Source organism: Semicossyphus pulcher, unplaced genomic scaffold, assembly GCF_022749685.1.
Source record: "Semicossyphus pulcher isolate SPU_LCO1_2020_fin unplaced genomic scaffold, fSemPul1.0.p SCAF_1, whole genome shotgun sequence".
Classification (NCBI taxonomy): Eukaryota; Metazoa; Chordata; class Actinopteri; order Labriformes; family Labridae; genus Semicossyphus; species Semicossyphus pulcher.
Window position 1 is genome coordinate 107,426 of NW_027211603.1, and position 16,855 is coordinate 124,280.

Consider the following 16,855-nt stretch of genomic DNA (forward strand, 5'->3'; position numbering starts at 1 on the left):
TGTCACTCAATAATCAGCACCATTTAAGTCTTAAAAATGTATTTAATTAAAGTTTATGATCCACTGAGAGTACAACACTTTTTCTTTATCACTCTTATTAATTTATTTTACAAACTTTTTGACAATAAACCATCTCCTCTCTGCAGTTAGCTTCAGTAGTCTATAAAAGGTAGCTACCTCAAAAACCACACAAGACCAGTTTATTAAAAAAGAAATAAAAATAATCATAATTATAGCAAGAACCAAGCGTGAATAGTACCGGCTATTATGACTCAGTAATGACAACCTGATTATTCCAACAGAACAGCAGGACAGTTAAATGAACACAATGCTCTCAGATTCATTTCTTCAGCTGACAGAGGGTGTGTGTGTGTGTGTGTGTGTGTGTGTGTGTGTGTGTGTGTGTGTGTGTGTGTGTTTTCAGAGGCGTCCTCGTAGCAGGAACATAAGAAAGACTGCACTGAGGAGAATGCAGAGCGTGCATACTGTAGGAACTACGATCTCTGTCACCATCTCCATGTGGCCGATCAGCGGATCTGAAACACACACACACACAAATTTACAGCCCAGGCCCCACACCAGTGGGAAGTAAATAAAGGTTTATTTAAATAGCACTTAAAGCACACAGGGTTAAGATGGAGGAAGAAATGTCGACTCTTAGATAACAGCTATGCAAACATAAAGGGACAACGGTACAGTGAAAAGAGGAGTGGTCCTAGGACCGAACCCTGAGGGACTCCATAAATAAGAACTAGTCCAGCTGTAACAGAAATGCCACCCCAGTTATGCAACCTGTCCAGTTAAATGACATGATTGATGGTGTCTAAGGAAGTGATGCATTGATAAAGAATGAGAATATCTTTTTCTGCACTAATAAGAAGCCATCGCGGTGCTTAGTACTGCAGTTTAAACACTGTTTTGTTTCAAAAGCCAAACTGGAAATCCTCAACAATCTTTAGGAGTTGGTCTGTGCATTGTCTATATTTACACAAGTCTGATTCTCTAAGTTCATTGTATCTTATGAAATTAAAATCTTAATCTGCAAAGTTACTTGTAGCTGCAGCTGTCCTTGAAGTGTCCTTGATATTAAGTAGAGTAGACGTAAAAAGAAGCATAAACACCCTGTTTGGAGAATCCTCTCAATCAGAAACTTTTGTACCTAAACTTCATCATGCACTGGCCAAGACTTCCCTGGGAAATGTTCCTGATTTCCCTGGGATTTTCTTCTAGCTGGAGGGGCAAAACAAAGAAAACCCCGTTAGATAGCAGAATAACAAGCTTGAGACAGAATTTTCCTTTGTTTTGCCCCCATAGCTTTTTAAAACTAACACTTTAAAGTTTGTATTGTACTAACCTGCAGCCAGGAGCTGGTTACTGGAGGAGCAAGTCTCGACGGATTTCCTCTTCCAGCTTTCCACCTGCAAAGATCCGACAAACATTAAGCAGTTGAACAGCATACTTTGCTCCTTGAATGCAGAGTCTTCTGTCAGAGTTTACCTCTCTCTGATTGGGAAAGCCGTTAGAGCTGATGATGCGTTTATAGAACTGCACAGAGGCCTTCGGGTAGCGGGGTTTGTTTTTGTTCCTGAAGTCGACATAGTAGAGTCCGAACCTCTCCGAGTATCCTTCGTCCCACTCAAAGTTATCGAGCAGAGACCAGGCTGTGTAACCCTTCACGTTCACCCCGTCTTTGATGGCTGTGAGAAGAACAAACACAAAGAACAGAAAAGGGTTCATTTAATCGCTGCTTTGATTTTTTTATCTTTGCTCTAAGAAGAATAGTTTTCACCTTTCAGCATTTCATTGATGTAGTCTTTGAAGTACTGCATCCTCCAGTCATCACAGAGGTCTGTGCACAGCATCTTCTCCGACACTCCGTTTTCTGTCACGTATATCATCGGGTTACCGTACTGAGTCTGTTAGAGAGACGTCAAAGTTCATTTATGATGGAAAACATGCTGATAGATTCATACCAGCATGAACCTAGATGTATTTTAACCATGTATGTACTTTCAGAACCAAAAAACAAAGGCACACAATTGAACTTGTATTTGTGGGTTATTTGGGGTATTTCATTGGGGTATTAACAGAAACTTTATGTAGAGTTTTAGGTAAACTGCTCTAACTGGAGTCAGCGAGCGATTAGCCTAGCATAGCATAAAGACTGGACACCAGGGACACAGATAACCTGGATCTCTCCTTTGTTCATGAATACGTTCATAGACAGGAACGTTCACTAGATGTTTGTCTTAAAACTAGAAATGTTAGAGTCCAACGAACAGATATTTTTTCAGAAAAATATATTTTAGAAAGAGTCAGGCTAGCTGTTTACCCTCGCTTTCAGTCTGTATGCTAAGCTAAGCTAATCACCTCTTGCTCTAACCACAGACTTAACATACAGACACGAGAGGTATCGATCACATCGTCTAACTTTTGAGCAAATTTGCTTAAAAATATGAAACTGGTTCTTAAGGTAAAATTCTTGGTATCTATTGCTTTCTCAAAAAGCTTGTAAGCCTTTGTTTTAATTCTCTCGAAATCCTTTCTATCAGTTGACTTATGATTGTTGTATTTTTTTGCTATACAAACCTCCTGTTTTTGCAACCTAAATATTGTAATTCTATATTTGCTGAATCTTATTTAGCTGGTTATCAGGATTCAGATTTGTCATGTGCACCTTGACAAAGTTCAGCAGGCGTCTGAAGCCCCAGGGAACTGAGTAGAGCCATTCAGAGCCGGGATCAGGCCACTGTGGGTCGACCAGCTCAGCGAGGTCACGATCTGCAAAGTAGCTGTCCCCAAGGCCTGACGGGTAATTCTTCAGGGTGACGTAGCGAGTGGTGAAGTGGCCGAGGCCCAGGAAGTCACAGGTTCCCTTAATGTAACTCTTCTCCTGAGGCGAGAAGACGGGCAGCCGAGAAGCTCCCAGGCCCTGCTGGCCGCTCTTCCTGCCTGAAGGTGAACAGGAAGTGCATTTCAGAATAAAAGTCTTCTGTCAGCAACAGTCGAAAGCATGAATTTAAAGATACAAAAACGGCTACATTTGACCTTGACGCACCGATGTAATCTTTCATAACCTGGGGGTAGTCTCCGTTAAAGATGGGTGTAGCAAACCACCCCATGTAGAACTGGATGTATCTCTCTGCTGCTTCAATGTCCCGCTGGTTGGTGATGTCCACTGGTTCCCCCCAGTCAGCTGTTAGTGAGATCCCAACCAGGCCTGCACGCACGCACACACACACACACACACACACACACACACACACACACACACACACACACACTGTATAGTCCATCACAGCGAAAATCTAACTTTATTTTAAGCACAAACATAAAAAAGAACCTGTGCTGAGGTTTTCTTTTACCTTTCTGTTTGCTTCTCCACTGCATGTCATACGTGTGCCAGACTTTGGCGTGTGCCTGTCACAGAGACAGAAAGGGAGCGTCACCGTGATGTTGTTACATGAGTCTCTGACTGAATACTGAAAGTGGACGTGGCCTCCTGGTCAGAGAAGTACAGCAAACTCTCCCTGCATTTTGTAATGTCCAGCAGGGGGCGACTCTAGTAGTTGATTTACTCCCTCAGTAAACATGTTCCTGATGAGTTTATGGGCTCAAAGTTTCAAGTCTTCTTCAACACAGCATGATGTTCATTTAGTCACTGATGCTCCCATTGAGAGTCACACAGACCAAGAAGAGGGGAGGCTTTAGGGCGGGGCTACCTGTGATTGACAATTAGCTACCATGACGACCTAAGAAATGTTTTGTTCAACGCTCGGTTGTACTAAAAGACATTAAAATCCCAATTAATGTAACAAAAATGTAACAGTTTTAGAGGCCTGAAAGACATTTTGTCTGAATATCTGAAGAAATGTGTGTTTTTCTGATTTATTACCACTCATACAGTTATTAAGTGGGAAGCACCCCGTTGTGCTAACATGGCTGATGATATTTATGGATGAATATTGTGTAATTTGACGGGTTTTTGTGGAAGGTAATTTGAGACTTTCCAGATTGACACCATCGTTGAACAGCGTAAGTTTCTTTTCAGACACGTTGACCATAATGTTCCTCTGTAGTAGGCTACGTCGTCTACTCTTCCCTCTAAAGAGGTCAGTTATTAGCTGGTTCATTCAGCTAACAGTTATACAACAGTTACACCCGGGCCGTCGGTGGGTTTGGTAACAGCTAATCTCTCTGTGAGAGCTAGCTAGTGGTGCAACTTGATTAGAGTTAGTGATGCATGAAGCTTGACTTAATTTAAACTTAAGATGAGATCAAGTTTGAGTTTGTGAAGAGTTATAAGTAGGATGGAAAGAGTCCAATTCAACACCAAACATGACAGACAGAAGCTTCTCCTGAGTGCTACCTTGATGAGGTGATGAGCCGCTTTGTACGCTCCTGTTCCCTTCATCTTCAGTCCAGGTGCGTGCTCTCCTGTTTCATACCCCTCCACTGCAATGGACTGCAAACACAACACATGCCTCATCTTTAACACACTGCTTGTGACAGGACAGTGAATGCACCACTCCTCCCTCTGACATACCCAGGGGTTATTGAACGTGATCCAGTACTTTACTCTGTTTCCAAACCTCTCGAAGCACAGGTTGGCAAAGTCGTTGAAGTAGTTCACCATGGTGACGTTCTGCCAGCCGCCGTACTTCTCCTGTAAGACCTGTGGAGGGAAGACGTGTCGTTATCCAGACTTTAAATCTGTTCATGGAAATCTACAACAAAAGGCTCAGTGCTCACCTGCGGTAAATCCCAGTGGTACAAAGTAACAATGGGTGTGATCTTGTTGTCCAGCAGCATATTAATCAGGTCGTCGTAATATTTGATTCCTTTCTCGTTGACGTGTTCGCCTGAAAGATTCGTTTATGAAAGTTATACAAATAATCTCTGTCATCAAATATAACATAAATACAACTATGGCTGGATCAATACGGAGCGAGTTTGGGTTTTTATCAGCAATCAAACAGAAAAGGTCAAAGAGCAAAACTATCGGCACGGCCACGAGGAAATGTTCTGTTCAAAGTAAAACACTTTGGTATGAAGTGTTTTCATGCAAAACCTTTGTTTGCAAAGAATTATTGTTTTCTTATTTTTAATTTAATAATAATAAACTTTGGATAATAAAACAAATCTTTTGAATTTGCTTTGATTTGCATTTTAATCCCGAAAGAATTCAACCTTCAGTTTGACATTTTTGAGTGCAGTGTGGCTCGTTCTTCTGTTTGATTGCATAATAAAGACACAAACGTAACCTCGACTGATCACTTCATTGTAGATTCATCTTAAGTCTTTGTACGTCTTCATGCTTTTAAAATATTTGAAGTACAAAAAATGTCCATCACACTTCCTTTGTGCCCAAAGTGACAGCAAAGTAGGTAAAAAATGACATCCTACAAAAGTGAAAAACTGAGAAATACAAAGAAAAAATTATTATATTACAGTATTATATGTTATAATATTTATTATATTACAGTATTACATTTCAAGTTTGGTGTTATAATTACTTTTCAGTCCGGTTGGCAGGATCCTTGGCCAGGAGATGGAGAAACGATAATGATTCAGCTTCATGTCCTTCATCAGAGTGATGTCATCCTAAAAAACAAAAATCAGTGGCCAGTCAGAAACCGTTCAGATCACAGCAGTTTGTCCTCGAGCCACTCTGGACACGTTTATTTTAACTTTAAGGAACAGCTCAGAATCTTGCTAGTTGACTTCCTGTTGGAATAAAACCCTGCTGCCAGGAGGTGATTAGCCTAGCTTAGCTTAGCATGAAGACTGGAGACAGGGCCTATAATTACATGTTTCTGACAGGATGGAATCGGAGCCTGTATTCTGACCCTACAGTCGCGTCATTATAAATAAACGCTGGGACTACTTTTACATATTTTTTGTGTCTCTGGTGTTTTAAATTTTTCGTTCTGATTAAACGCAATTTATGTAACAAACAATAACAAAGAAAACATACTGCTTGTGAAGGTGCTAGGTCTGTGAGGTTAAATCGCTGTTTTTATGAATGGAGTCTGGTGTGTGTGCAGAGAGCGATGTAACGTCTGTGTGTGGTTAAAACAATCATCTTCCTCTGTAACAAAAAGGTCTATCTCTGTAGGGATCCTTTCTGTCATGTTGTCACACACTTAGAATAACAATCTGAGCCTGTCAGTGGAAACAACAAGAACTTTTAGTGGACGACCTTTGACCCATCAAGGATTATGTTGCAGCCTTTACTTTACTGTTTCAATGCTGCAGGATGAACACATCTACTGGAGACACCTTTTGTAAATATTCGTCACTTAAAACCAAAAATATGTTTAAATAAACAAATAAATAAAACATACAAACAATAAAAACATTTTAAACTTAACTAAAATAATGTCTTTAGGGTTTAGGATTTTTTTTTTTTTAACAGAATTTTTCCTCCACTACTTTTCCTTCTTCATGTCACCTTGAATTTGTAGTATCCCTCACACGAGGAGTCTCCTGTGTCATTTAGGAAAATTTTCCCCTTTTTGTGGGCGAATGCATCCCAGATGCTCATTCCTTTTCCATCTATGTTCCAGGCTCCTTCAGTCTGATAGGCCGAGCTGCCGGCCCCCCAGGAGAAACCTGCAGGGGAGAGGATTGCAGATTATCTCAGTGTTTAATTGAACTGTTTCATGTTCAGTGTTGAGTCATACCTGTGGGGAAGGTGCCGTAGTAGAAAGACGTCCTCTCATTCTTGGTCCAGTCAAAGTCCTCACTGGCTGTTACACACAGAACCAGGACACTGAGGATGCACGGCTGCAGCATCGTGATCTTTGCTAAGGAGCTCACTGTCTTCAGTTACACCTACAGGACAAGAATTACACAGTTTGAAAACTAACCCTTACAGATATAACCAGATAGTCAGAACATCTCCTGTAAATCTTCAATGAGGTTGGTAAAGACAGATGACAGTTTATGCTGAGATATTCAAGTAAAACTGACGTTCAGAAACTCACACAAAGGTGTCAGGTGTCCACAGGTTTGCAGTAAAACCATCCTAACTCAAACCTCACAATCATTTGTTAAATATCCACTGAGAAAACACCCAGTCATGGTGCATCTAAAGGAAGAATCTAGTTTCATTTCAGCCAGCTGTACGACACACTGACACAGAACGCGATCAGAGACAGAAAGTAGGCCAGCTTGTCCAGCGCGCTCAGGATGAGAGACATTTCAAGCTGCAGTTTGTCTTCAGAAGATTAAAGCAAGATGGAACAAGAGCTGATAAGAGATGTAAAGTCCTCCTGCAGAAGCCTGATCTGTCTCCCTCCATACATGTGTCCCTTTGCTCAGTGCCTGTCTCACACTCAGAACCACATATAGATGTCTGACCTGCTGCCCGTCCTGCATTTGTCCCCGCTGGAAACTGCTCCAAAGTGCAAGAAACGTCCCCGAGCTTCTGGACCTGGTTAATGCTCCCCGCTGTCACCGCCTGTGTTCAGAGCCAGAGTCACAAAAACAAAACAGAGTGAAGCATCCAGGACATTTTCTGCTATTCATCGGCCCCACATACAGCAGCGAGCGGCCCCCCCGCCTCCACACACGCTGAATACCGCTCCATTGGAAGTCAGTGAAGTGTGAGCGTGAATCTGCTGCGGCCAACAGATCTTTTGGAAAAAGGAGCGATTTTGACACTGTAAGCAAAGTTCATGTGAGTGAGCCTGATCCATGTGCAGATTCATAACACTTTATACTGTATCAACACTGTTACAATACACCTGTTTTTACAGGTGTGTACCTTTACACTTAATACACCACTTTACATCGGGGGACAGAGAAAGGGCGAGTCATCGTGAGATAATAATGAAGAAACTACTGAAACTACTGAAAGTACGGCCCAGCTTTAGTCATCTATTATTGATATATTCAATTTATGTTTGTGCAGGGACTAAAGACTACTCAGGGTATTTTACCAGAGTTAGCTTAAAGGTCATTTTCACCTGCATCTGTCCCATAGACTGTATAAAAAGATGGCCGACATGACAGCTCCCTTAAAGTGAAGCCAAACCCTCTCTGTCGCCCCCTGCTGACTGGCTGCAGTATAGCTCATAAAGCCCGCCTCCTCCATGTTAACAGATGGGACATGAGTCAAACTATAAAATCAAAATACACGTCAAATACATTTTTCTCAAACATGGTTTCTGTCATTATAGTTAGTTCTTATCATGCTGATTTATGTCCAAGTGTTCATTTTTCTCACAAGTTTACTTTTAATTAGTTATTTGATGCTATAAAAAGGGGGCGTTGCCTCATGATTGACAGCTCTGTGGACAAATAGGGCTCCTGCAGCGTTCTGTTCCCGAGTAGCAGAGTAGAGGAGGAACGAGAGAGGAGACGTCACTAACACTTCAAGGACACCTGAGGGCTCCGACACGCCAAGGACACAAGGTAAAGGTGTGCGTCGGGCAGAGGAAGGGGCGGGACGTCGATACTACGGCTCCACCAGCCGATCTCTACTGCACACACTCTGGACACAGATGACATCACCAGCACAAGATGGCAGTGCCCGCTCTGGTGAAGACGGTCTATGATTGGTCCTTTAGCAGGAGGCAGTTTCGATACCGATTAAAGAGTGGAAAGTTGCTGGTCGATATTTTGAGCTGGAATGAAAATAAACCTCTTCTAACTTCGTTTTGCACAATAAGACTCTGCAGAGGAGCTCAGAAGGCTGCTGCCTAAAACAAACATACAGTGATCCCAATCTGTGGTAGGTCCCTGTGGGCTCGATAATATCGGCCGACCAATAGTATCGGGGTGATCTATGATGCAGGGAAGGGTTTGATTATTGCAAACTAATGACCTGCTCTTTCTGAGAATTCCTCGTACATGAGGAATCATGACAATCTCTGTGCACCCTGAGGATAAACTCACACTCTATATAACCGCTTACATTGTCCTTTAGTAAAGTCTAACCTGTACATGAAGGCTCATAGCTGCACTGATAGCCCCTCCCCAAGGTCATGACCTCTCTGGTGAATACAGTGTGCTGGAGCTCGCCCTGCACGCAGCCTGAATACAACCATTATCACACGGTGCATTGTTTACTGAGCATTGTTGTACAAAATGCTGAATTGTTCAAAGCAGAAACTGTTGGCACTGCACTCTCACATTTACATGTTAGTGTGTGTGTGTGTGTGTGTGTGTGTGTGTGCAGAAACCCTGCATGCACACATCTATTTCTGTCGCATGTGTGTGTTTGTATGTTCTTTGGAGATAACAACATGAGCTCTGTGGTGTGTTTAGCATATCAATGCCCCCCCGGGCCTGTCGACTGTGTCAGAACCTCTCTGAGCTTTCTGGTACCTGTCCGCTCACCTCACCTTGCTCTATTTAAGGGCCTTTCTTTTTGCCTCGCAGAGCTGACATGAACATCTTTACTAAGGTCCCAGGATTAGCCCAACAAACCAGGTATGTAGAGAGCGCCGTGCACCAGCCGGGGGGGTCCACAGAGTCAGATCCCCCCGGGTCAGAGGTGTCGGTGTCCCACCTCCTGCTGGTTCTCATGCTCGCTCTCTGTGACGCCTCCAACACCAGTTTCCCAAAATCACCTGCAGAGTGAGAGGAGACAAACTGTCTGAATCAGTCATGATGTGTAACAGTGAGGAGAAGAATGACAAATGAAATAATTATTCACCAAAATCTCAAAAGTAAAGTTTTCAGCAGCTCAGGTCTTTCACCAAAAACACCATCACCTGTTTCTAACGTTTCTCTGCGATGTTCTGTCTCCTGTTTATAAAGTTATTCACGATAAATGCTTCTATATTTACAGCAAGCTGGGGTCTGTGCTCCAACGTGCCTTCTACGGGTCCAGTGGGAGGGTGAGTTACGTTTTTAAAACAGCATGAAATGAACTTGTTTTGTGTTTTTTCTGTGGCTTTGTCATGCTCCTCAGAGGTCTGATTCCTGACGTTCAGAGGTGATGAGTACGTAATATGTGTTGACAACCTTTAGGTCGTTATGTGGCGACATCATGGCTGCTACTAAGAAAATGAGATGTATGTTACTGCTCAGTACGGAAGCCCCAAGCAGACATGCATCCATACGTTTTATTTACTCTGTTTTGCTGTGATCAGTTCAGTTGTTTACTGGAGATCTCGACTTGTTCATCTCGTTATCTCGAGAACACAAAGCTGGTGTTGTCGTGACAACGGGATCATTTTCTGTTGATCGAGAAAACAGAACCGGCTGCTCACTGTGATGTCACAGAGTCACTGAGGTCAGTTTAGCCTGTTTCTGTTTGTTGGTGCTTTTGCAGCTCTGGAGATACGAGTTATGATCATCTGACGTTACGGTGCTGCAGCGTGAATAAGTCGAGACCTCGAGAAAAATACTGAAATGACTCGTTATCACAGGAAAACAGTAAATAAAATGTATGGATGCATGTCCGCTGAGGGCTTCCGTAGCTCAGACCTGAGCGGGGGCACTCTGAGTTGACAGGAACGGTTCCTACCTAATACCAAAGTAGAAATAACGTTTGAGCCAAAGACTAAGAAGCATCATGTGAGTTAATACAAGCAGACTCTCAACTCACACAGCCAGTTTTTCTTAAAGGGCCTTTAATGATCTATTTCTCCGTGTGCAGCTTGAGATTATTCAGACTCAACATTAACACAGGGTAGTTCCTGGAACGACTAATGACTGCATGATGCTGAACCAACGCTCTCACACACTTTGACATAAGAAAAACAAACACTCCTCAGCCCTCAAACATTTCTGTTTGTTTGAAAGTAAGACGAGGACATCGATACCACTCTTATCTGTGCACTTGGAGGAGCTGGAGCTGATTAGCTTAGCTTAGCATAAAGATCGGAAGCAGGGGGAAACTGCTAGCATGGCTCTGTTCAGTGTGAAAATACAGATATACCAACACCTCTGAAGATCAGCAATTACAACTGAGCGTTTCCCTCGTTTATACTCACACAGGAAGTCGTTCCTTTTGCTCTCACACCTAACTTCCTGTAAAAACACTACTGTGAACAAAGTTGCAGATAACCTATCTTAAGTTTCCATCTGGTGAAAATGTTGATTCAAAGACGACAGAATTATCCTCAGCTATGTTTACTCAAGTTTTTGGTGTCAGTTGTTGGTTAAGGCTTTTGTCCACAGAGAGTTAATGCAACACAATACAGCCATGACAGTGATACTGCAGTGTCTGTTACTGTTAACAAATGTAGTATTTATAAAGTGCTCATTATAAGGGAATACCTGAAAGTGTTCCTGATTCAGCATCCCTGCATGCTCTGAGTGTATCATGTGTCCGGTGGTTTCTGTGCCCTCAGGTGACCCTTTTCGAGCAGAGGAACTTTGCCGGCAGGCGGCTCGACCTGAGCTCTGACTGCACCAGGCTCAGCGACAAGAACTTCCCAGAGAGATGCAACTCTGTGCAGGTGGAGAGCGGAGCGTAAGTCTGCACCACCCCCTAAAGCAGAGCACGGGGCACTGCAGCATACACCACTGAAATTACAGATGACTTCATCACAATTTTAATAAGTGAATTCCAGATGTGCAAAATTAGCTTTATTTAATTATACCAGACTCCTAAAACTCAGTGGTCCAGATGTAAATCTACAGGAAGGTACAAGAAGGTGTTTTCAATCTGCAGAATTAAATATAATCAACGTACATGAAGTTTGGTGGACAGATCTCAACAAAGTGATTCAAACCTGCGATTTCACTTGAACATTGTCCAAGAAATGAATGAAAACGCAGTTTGTTAGTCAGGTATGTTTCACTAATCAGTGTGGAGGAATATTTTGGAAGGTTCTGGATCCTTACCATATCTTCTGTTTATATTTTGTTCTGCTGGAAGACAGATCAACCGAACCTCGGTGAGAAAATCTAGAAATCCAAAGTTCAAGTCTGGACGGTCTCTAAAATACATTCTTCTGAACTTCAGAAGAACTTCAGACTTTTACAGCAACACTGCTCTGCACAGACACATATCTCCATCCTCTACCTTCTCCTCTCTTTCACAGATGGGTGGGCTATGAACATGAGAACTTCCGGGGCCGTCAGTACCTGTGGGACATGTCCGACCGCGGAGAGTACAACTGCTACGACAAGTGGTGTGCTCAGGCCGACCACGTCTCCTCCGTCCGAGCTGTCAAACAGGTGAAACAGGAAGGAAGCCCTTTTCTGTGAAATACACAAAACAAAAATATCTTCAAACTATGGCACGGTCATTTAGTTCACCAGAAGGTTATATGTTCAAACATAAGGGAGATTAAAATGCTTTATATTAGAAAAGATCTTCTTGTACAAGTAGAGAAGACGAGCGAGAGAAAAGAGGGAAAATCTGTTCTATAACCTTCTGTACATTTCCAGGACAACAATTCTGCCAAAGCTCAGCTGTTTGAGCGCGCAGGGTTCTCTGGAAAGAAGATGGAGATCCAGGACGACATCCCCAACCTGATGAGCCGCTACAGCCTCAACAGAGTCGCCTCCATCCGCGTGCTCGGAGGAGCGTAAGTCCAGCATCCCACATGAGTAGATCTCAGACGGGGTCAACAGTTTGAATCAGAATGAATTTGGATTTATGACATTAAACTGTGCAAACAGAAAGGTGATACAGCAATGTGTAATAGGAGAAGATGTAGGCTACTTCGTGCATGCAAAGTCCTGTTTTTAGTTTAGATTTCTGCAGGATGTACCAGGTCAAAACTTTACACGTTCATGTGCAGCTGACACAATGATTTCCATGATCAATTCATCTGCCCAATGAAATGAGAAGACTCTAAACGGTCAAAACTAGAACAAAAACAGAGGTTTTTCTGTCCTGAGTGACACCCGCAAAAAACATCGATTTTACTGGCCATCATTAAAGACAAGAACCTGCAGCATGTCCTCCTTTTAGAAGCTGGAACCAGGCGATGTTTGGTGTTTGTGTTTGCCTGAAAAATAATTTCAATTCTGAAAATAGTTTGAGATTCTTTTTCTCACAATTAACTCCTCCCTCTGTGTGTGTGTGTGTGTGTGTGTGTGTGTCTGTGTGTGCGTGTGCGTGTGCGTGTGTTTAGTTGGGCGGTGTATCAGGAGCCGAACTACAGAGGGCCTCATTACATCCTGGAGAAGCGAGACTACAATAACTTCTCTGACTGGGGCAGCCAGAACAACACGGTGGGCTCCATGCGCAGAGTCCGCTTCAACTAAACAGACGACACCTCCAGAGACTTCCTGCTACGTCACACACATGAAACCTGTCAGCTGTAAAGACACAACACCTATTTTAGTAATAAACTGGGAAAAGACAAATGGTGGTTTCTTTTTGTTATTCAGTTACTTTTGATTTCTGGAATTAATTTTCTCCATCTGTGAATCATTTAGTTCTGGGGAGCCATTTACACGAATCCAAACATGGCTGCGTCACTGCATCGCTGAAAACAAAGCCTCAGATTAGTTCACACCGTTACTAAACCAAAAGTCTGTCAAAGAGAAGCTCAGAGTTTATCATGTTAGTATCTTATGAACAGAACATACACGAAATGAGTCGAACCATTTAAAAGCCTCGTCAAGAGTTTGTGTACGAAATTTAGGGACCATTTTTTCCAAGATCCGTTTTAATCAATTCCAAGAAGAAAAAGGACGAAAATCTGCTACAGACAACTTTCAAACACTAAAGACATCCAGAGGAACAGACCTGTAACATCTTGAAGCTTAACTTCTTTCCATCAGGTCACACAAATCTGTCCTAAATATAACCCCTTAGAAGTAGAAATTAACGCAAATAATTTAACGAACTAGTTCCAAAACCATTTTTTTTAACGATAAACGTGGACTTAAAAATCATTCAATGCAACGTTTAAGCTGCAGGACGGTTCACACGGTTTGGTCCAAACAAACGTCTGTAAAAGACTTAAAAAAAAAAAAAAAAGCTTAATTACAAGCTAAGCTAGCTAAAACATTTTATTTAGCTTTAAGAACAATGTAGACTTCCAAAATCCACAACATGCAATACATCACATTAAAATGATTGAGTACAAGGGATAAAGAGAACATCTGCTGTTAAATGTTTTGGAAAACCAAAACACATCAGGCACCTGATCCATCCATGAGGTAGGCTTTAAGGCTCAAATAAACCAGCAAAGAAAAAAAACGGTCAGAAAGTTGGTTCCAAACAACCTGACTGAAAGCTGCGCACAGCTCGAGCTTGACTGACAGAAGAAAAAAAAAAAGTCTTAAACATCTCAGAACAAACCACGAAGCTTGGATGAAAAATTATAAAAACATTTTATTAAAAACTAGTGAAGCTTCTCCACAGGTCGATGATCTAAAATAAAGTGCGAGTGAAACGTCCTCAGGGGTCAAAGTTCAGGGTTTGAGCAGAGCGGTCGCCATGTTCTGGATGATGGACGACTTCAGCTGAGGGAGGAGGCTGATCTTCATCAGTTTGCTGCTCGAGTACTTGTTCTTCACGGCCTGCAGAGGAACAAATAAGAGCTTAGTTTAAAGTGAAAATATAAAGACTTTGTGCTTCTGGGTCTAAAGTCACCTGGAACTTTGTCTTCCCGTCGTTCACCGTCACGACGTTCTTGGCGATGTGCTGCATGATGGGCTTCAGGTGAGCCTCGTCGTACGAGGAGTAGTGCTGCTGCGTGGGAGACTGAAAACAAAGAACCAACAGTTAAAACTTCACTGAAACCGCAAGGACGCAGATTTCACCTTTAAACCCGTCGTTGTAGTTCGAGCAAACTCACCCAGGGCAGCCCGTCCAGCAGCAGCTGGGACAGACACAGCGAGGCAGCAGCGATCTCAGAGGGCCGATAGTGAACCATGTCGTAGTCGATGAGGGTCAGCTCCATCAGATATTTGGCCAGCGTGTGTCGCTCTACATCAGACTGACACAAACATGCAGAACACTGAGAACCTGAAGACTGTTACAAATCCTCATCACTAAAGAAAAGCAATGTTACAATGTGGCTGATCAGTCCTGAATGTTGCCTTCACAGCTTATTATCGAACACGAGCGACACTACTTTGCTGTGAGAAAGTCATGTAGAAACTCACGTTAGCCACTTTGGAGGCTCGTCTGAGGAAGTGCAGTGGAAGAGGACGTCCCAGCTGGAAGTTGAGGCTCCTCAGAACCAGCTGCTCCATCTCCAGAATCTGAGACTTGGTGAAGGCGTTGTCTGTGATGTAGGCGAAGTCTCCCACCTCCGGAGCGTACATCTCCTCGTATTTACAGGCCACCAGCATGGCGGTGACACCGACCAGCTGCAGCTTCCTGCGAGAGACCGGCTGGAGCTGCAGCACAGCAGGGAGTAAAGGTCTATGCTCTGCTCACATGAAAAGACAAAGAGAGCTTTGAGACAGTTGTTACCTGGAGAAAACGGTCCAGGATGGCCACTGTGAGGTACAGAGTCTCCTGCAGCAGCTGGAACCTGGAGTGAACCTGGACCAGCCAGTCGATCAGCAGAGCTCGCATGCGTTCAGTGATCTCATAACCCTGCATGTAGTTTGCTCGTACAGCCTGCTGCACCTGTGGAAAGACAGTGATGTTATTAAAAAAAGATGCAGGTGAGAGCAGAGAGTTCAGCCGATCGGGGGATAATCACCTCCAGGACGTGCAGATACTTGTAGATATCTTTGACGTATTCCGAGCAGAGCTGCGGCAGGTCTGCGTCCTCCTCGTCTACATCCTGCACAGCGAGCAGCGCGTCAGAGAACGCCTGGCACAGCTCCTCCTCCTTCATGGACACGTCAGCTGACTCCTCTGAGACTCGGGGGAGGGGGTCTGCAGGTGCTGGCACCTGGACTACTGGAGGCACCACCTGGACCGACGGGGGTTTGGCTTTTTGGGCACAAGATGGTTTGGATGATGCTTTGGCTCGTCCCGTCCGCTGAGCAGGGAAAAGAGCAGTTTCAGAATTGTTGAGATTTTGAGTCAGGATTGTTAAGGACAAACCGAGTTACTTAAGTCTGACTGCAGCAGTCTGTACTCCATTAATCGTAATTTTTTCTGTTTCCCTCAAAAAAAAAAAAAGAAGATAATTAGGTGGGTTAACACATCGTTACAAGAATATGGGTTCCACTAAAGCCTGTAGCTGGACAAGGGCGTGAACACGCTTCCGGCCTTACAGTGGAGCATGTGTCCAGGTGTGTCTTGAGTTTGTTAGCAGTTAAATAAAAGATAAACAACTACAAAGGAACATAAGACAACATTGAAACCAGTTAGTGACCCACACAGTGTTGGTCTTCCATCATGTTACCTTTGTGTTGACTGCTGCTCCAGGAAAATTTGTGATCTCCCCCAGAGCAGCTCTCCTCAGACCGGCTGCGGTGCTTTTACCCATCTTCACCGGGTTCTCTGCGGCCAGGAGCTGCTGGAAGAGAAGGACGAAACACTTTGTAAGTAAGCAGAAGCTAAGACGTGCTGTCGGGTTTACAATGTCAAAAATAGTCCTTTAAAACGCACACCCGACAGTCAGGACAAGCAAGGAGCAGACTGCAATGCAAGCTAACAATGTAAGCTAGCTAAACTAATAACAGCTTAACCAACTAGTTAAATGCAGTCAAACAATGAAATAATGTCAGTTTAACTCACCGCAGCACGAACTTCCACAGAAGACATGTTTAAGGTCGGTCAACGAGGGCAAACGTTTTTTATTTCAGCACCAAGCAGTAAACTACAACAAGATCCCAGAACAGCGACGTCTGAAGGTAAACAGCAGAGAGACGAGCAGCTTTCAAATAGTGCTCTGTCAAATCTGATTGGTTGAAGCTTTGGCTGGGCACTTCTGATTGGCTTAGAATTTGGGGTTAAAGGTTTTGTTTCCGGGTTTTAGAACTCGAAAAATAGTATTAATCAAGATTTTTTATTTATTTA

General features: G+C 43.2%; 3 protein-coding genes across 4 annotated transcripts; 1 reads left to right on the plus strand and 2 right to left on the minus strand.

Annotated features, from left to right (window-relative positions):
• Positions 1 to 420: 420 nt before the first annotated feature.
• lctla (lactase-like a) lies at positions 421 to 6,798 on the minus strand. The gene is made up of 13 exons (XM_069662019.1): positions 6,687 to 6,798; positions 6,455 to 6,615; positions 5,517 to 5,604; positions 4,753 to 4,862; positions 4,547 to 4,675; positions 4,370 to 4,465; positions 3,366 to 3,420; positions 3,059 to 3,220; positions 2,678 to 2,952; positions 1,790 to 1,916; positions 1,498 to 1,697; positions 1,355 to 1,418; positions 421 to 536 (listed from the first exon to the last, which is right to left on the minus strand). Exons 1-13 carry the CDS (start codon positions 6,796 to 6,798, stop codon positions 421 to 423), a joined length of 1,695 nt encoding a protein of 564 aa, XP_069518120.1.
• Positions 6,799 to 9,397: 2,599 nt separating this feature from the next.
• Positions 9,398 to 13,182, plus strand: crybgx (crystallin beta gamma X). The gene is made up of 6 exons (XM_069664311.1): positions 9,398 to 9,441; positions 9,803 to 9,851; positions 11,313 to 11,434; positions 12,009 to 12,144; positions 12,358 to 12,497; positions 13,050 to 13,182. Exons 1-6 carry the CDS (start codon positions 9,398 to 9,400, stop codon positions 13,180 to 13,182), a joined length of 624 nt encoding a protein of 207 aa, XP_069520412.1.
• A 909-nt stretch (positions 13,183 to 14,091) lies between these two features.
• LOC138587028 (G2/mitotic-specific cyclin-B2-like) lies at positions 14,092 to 16,676 on the minus strand. 2 transcript variants are annotated; one of them, XM_069657935.1, is made up of 8 exons: positions 16,574 to 16,676; positions 16,239 to 16,349; positions 15,585 to 15,869; positions 15,350 to 15,508; positions 15,037 to 15,273; positions 14,727 to 14,867; positions 14,522 to 14,632; positions 14,092 to 14,448 (listed from the first exon to the last, which is right to left on the minus strand). In XM_069657935.1, the coding sequence occupies exons 1-8, from the start codon at positions 16,598 to 16,600 to the stop codon at positions 14,341 to 14,343; spliced, it is 1,179 nt and encodes a 392-aa protein (XP_069514036.1). In that variant the 5' UTR covers positions 16,601 to 16,676; the 3' UTR covers positions 14,092 to 14,340. The 2 variants fall into 2 exon arrangements, with proteins under 2 accessions (XP_069514036.1, XP_069514035.1); XM_069657934.1 differs by having other exon boundaries at positions 16,239 to 16,352.
• Positions 16,677 to 16,855: the final 179 nt, after the last annotated feature.

Excerpts from the sequence above, each read along its gene's own strand:
- lctla (XM_069662019.1), bottom strand. The coding sequence starts at position 6,798 with ATGCTGCAGCCGTGCATCCTCAGTGTCCTGGTTCTGTGTGTAACAGCC. Across the intron at positions 4,466-4,546 it reads TCACGTTCAATAACCCCTGG|TCCATTGCAGTGGAGGGGTA; the intron begins GTATGTCAGAGG and ends TTGTGTTTGCAG. Across the intron at positions 1,419-1,497 it reads GCTTTCCCAATCAGAGAGAG|GTGGAAAGCTGGAAGAGGAA; the intron begins GTAAACTCTGAC and ends GGATCTTTGCAG.
- crybgx (XM_069664311.1), top strand. The coding sequence starts at position 9,398 with ATGAACATCTTTACTAAGGTCCCAGGATTAGCCCAACAAACCAG. Across the intron at positions 9,442-9,802 it reads GGATTAGCCCAACAAACCAG|CAAGCTGGGGTCTGTGCTCC; the intron begins GTATGTAGAGAG and ends CTATATTTACAG. Across the intron at positions 12,498-13,049 it reads ATCCGCGTGCTCGGAGGAGC|TTGGGCGGTGTATCAGGAGC; the intron begins GTAAGTCCAGCA and ends GCGTGTGTTTAG.
- LOC138587028 (XM_069657934.1), bottom strand. The coding sequence starts at position 16,600 with ATGTCTTCTGTGGAAGTTCGTGCTGCG. Across the intron at positions 15,870-16,238 it reads GAGCAGCAGTCAACACAAAG|CGGACGGGACGAGCCAAAGC; the intron begins GTAACATGATGG and ends TTCCCTGCTCAG. Across the intron at positions 15,509-15,584 it reads AGTATCTGCACGTCCTGGAG|GTGCAGCAGGCTGTACGAGC; the intron begins GTGATTATCCCC and ends GTCTTTCCACAG.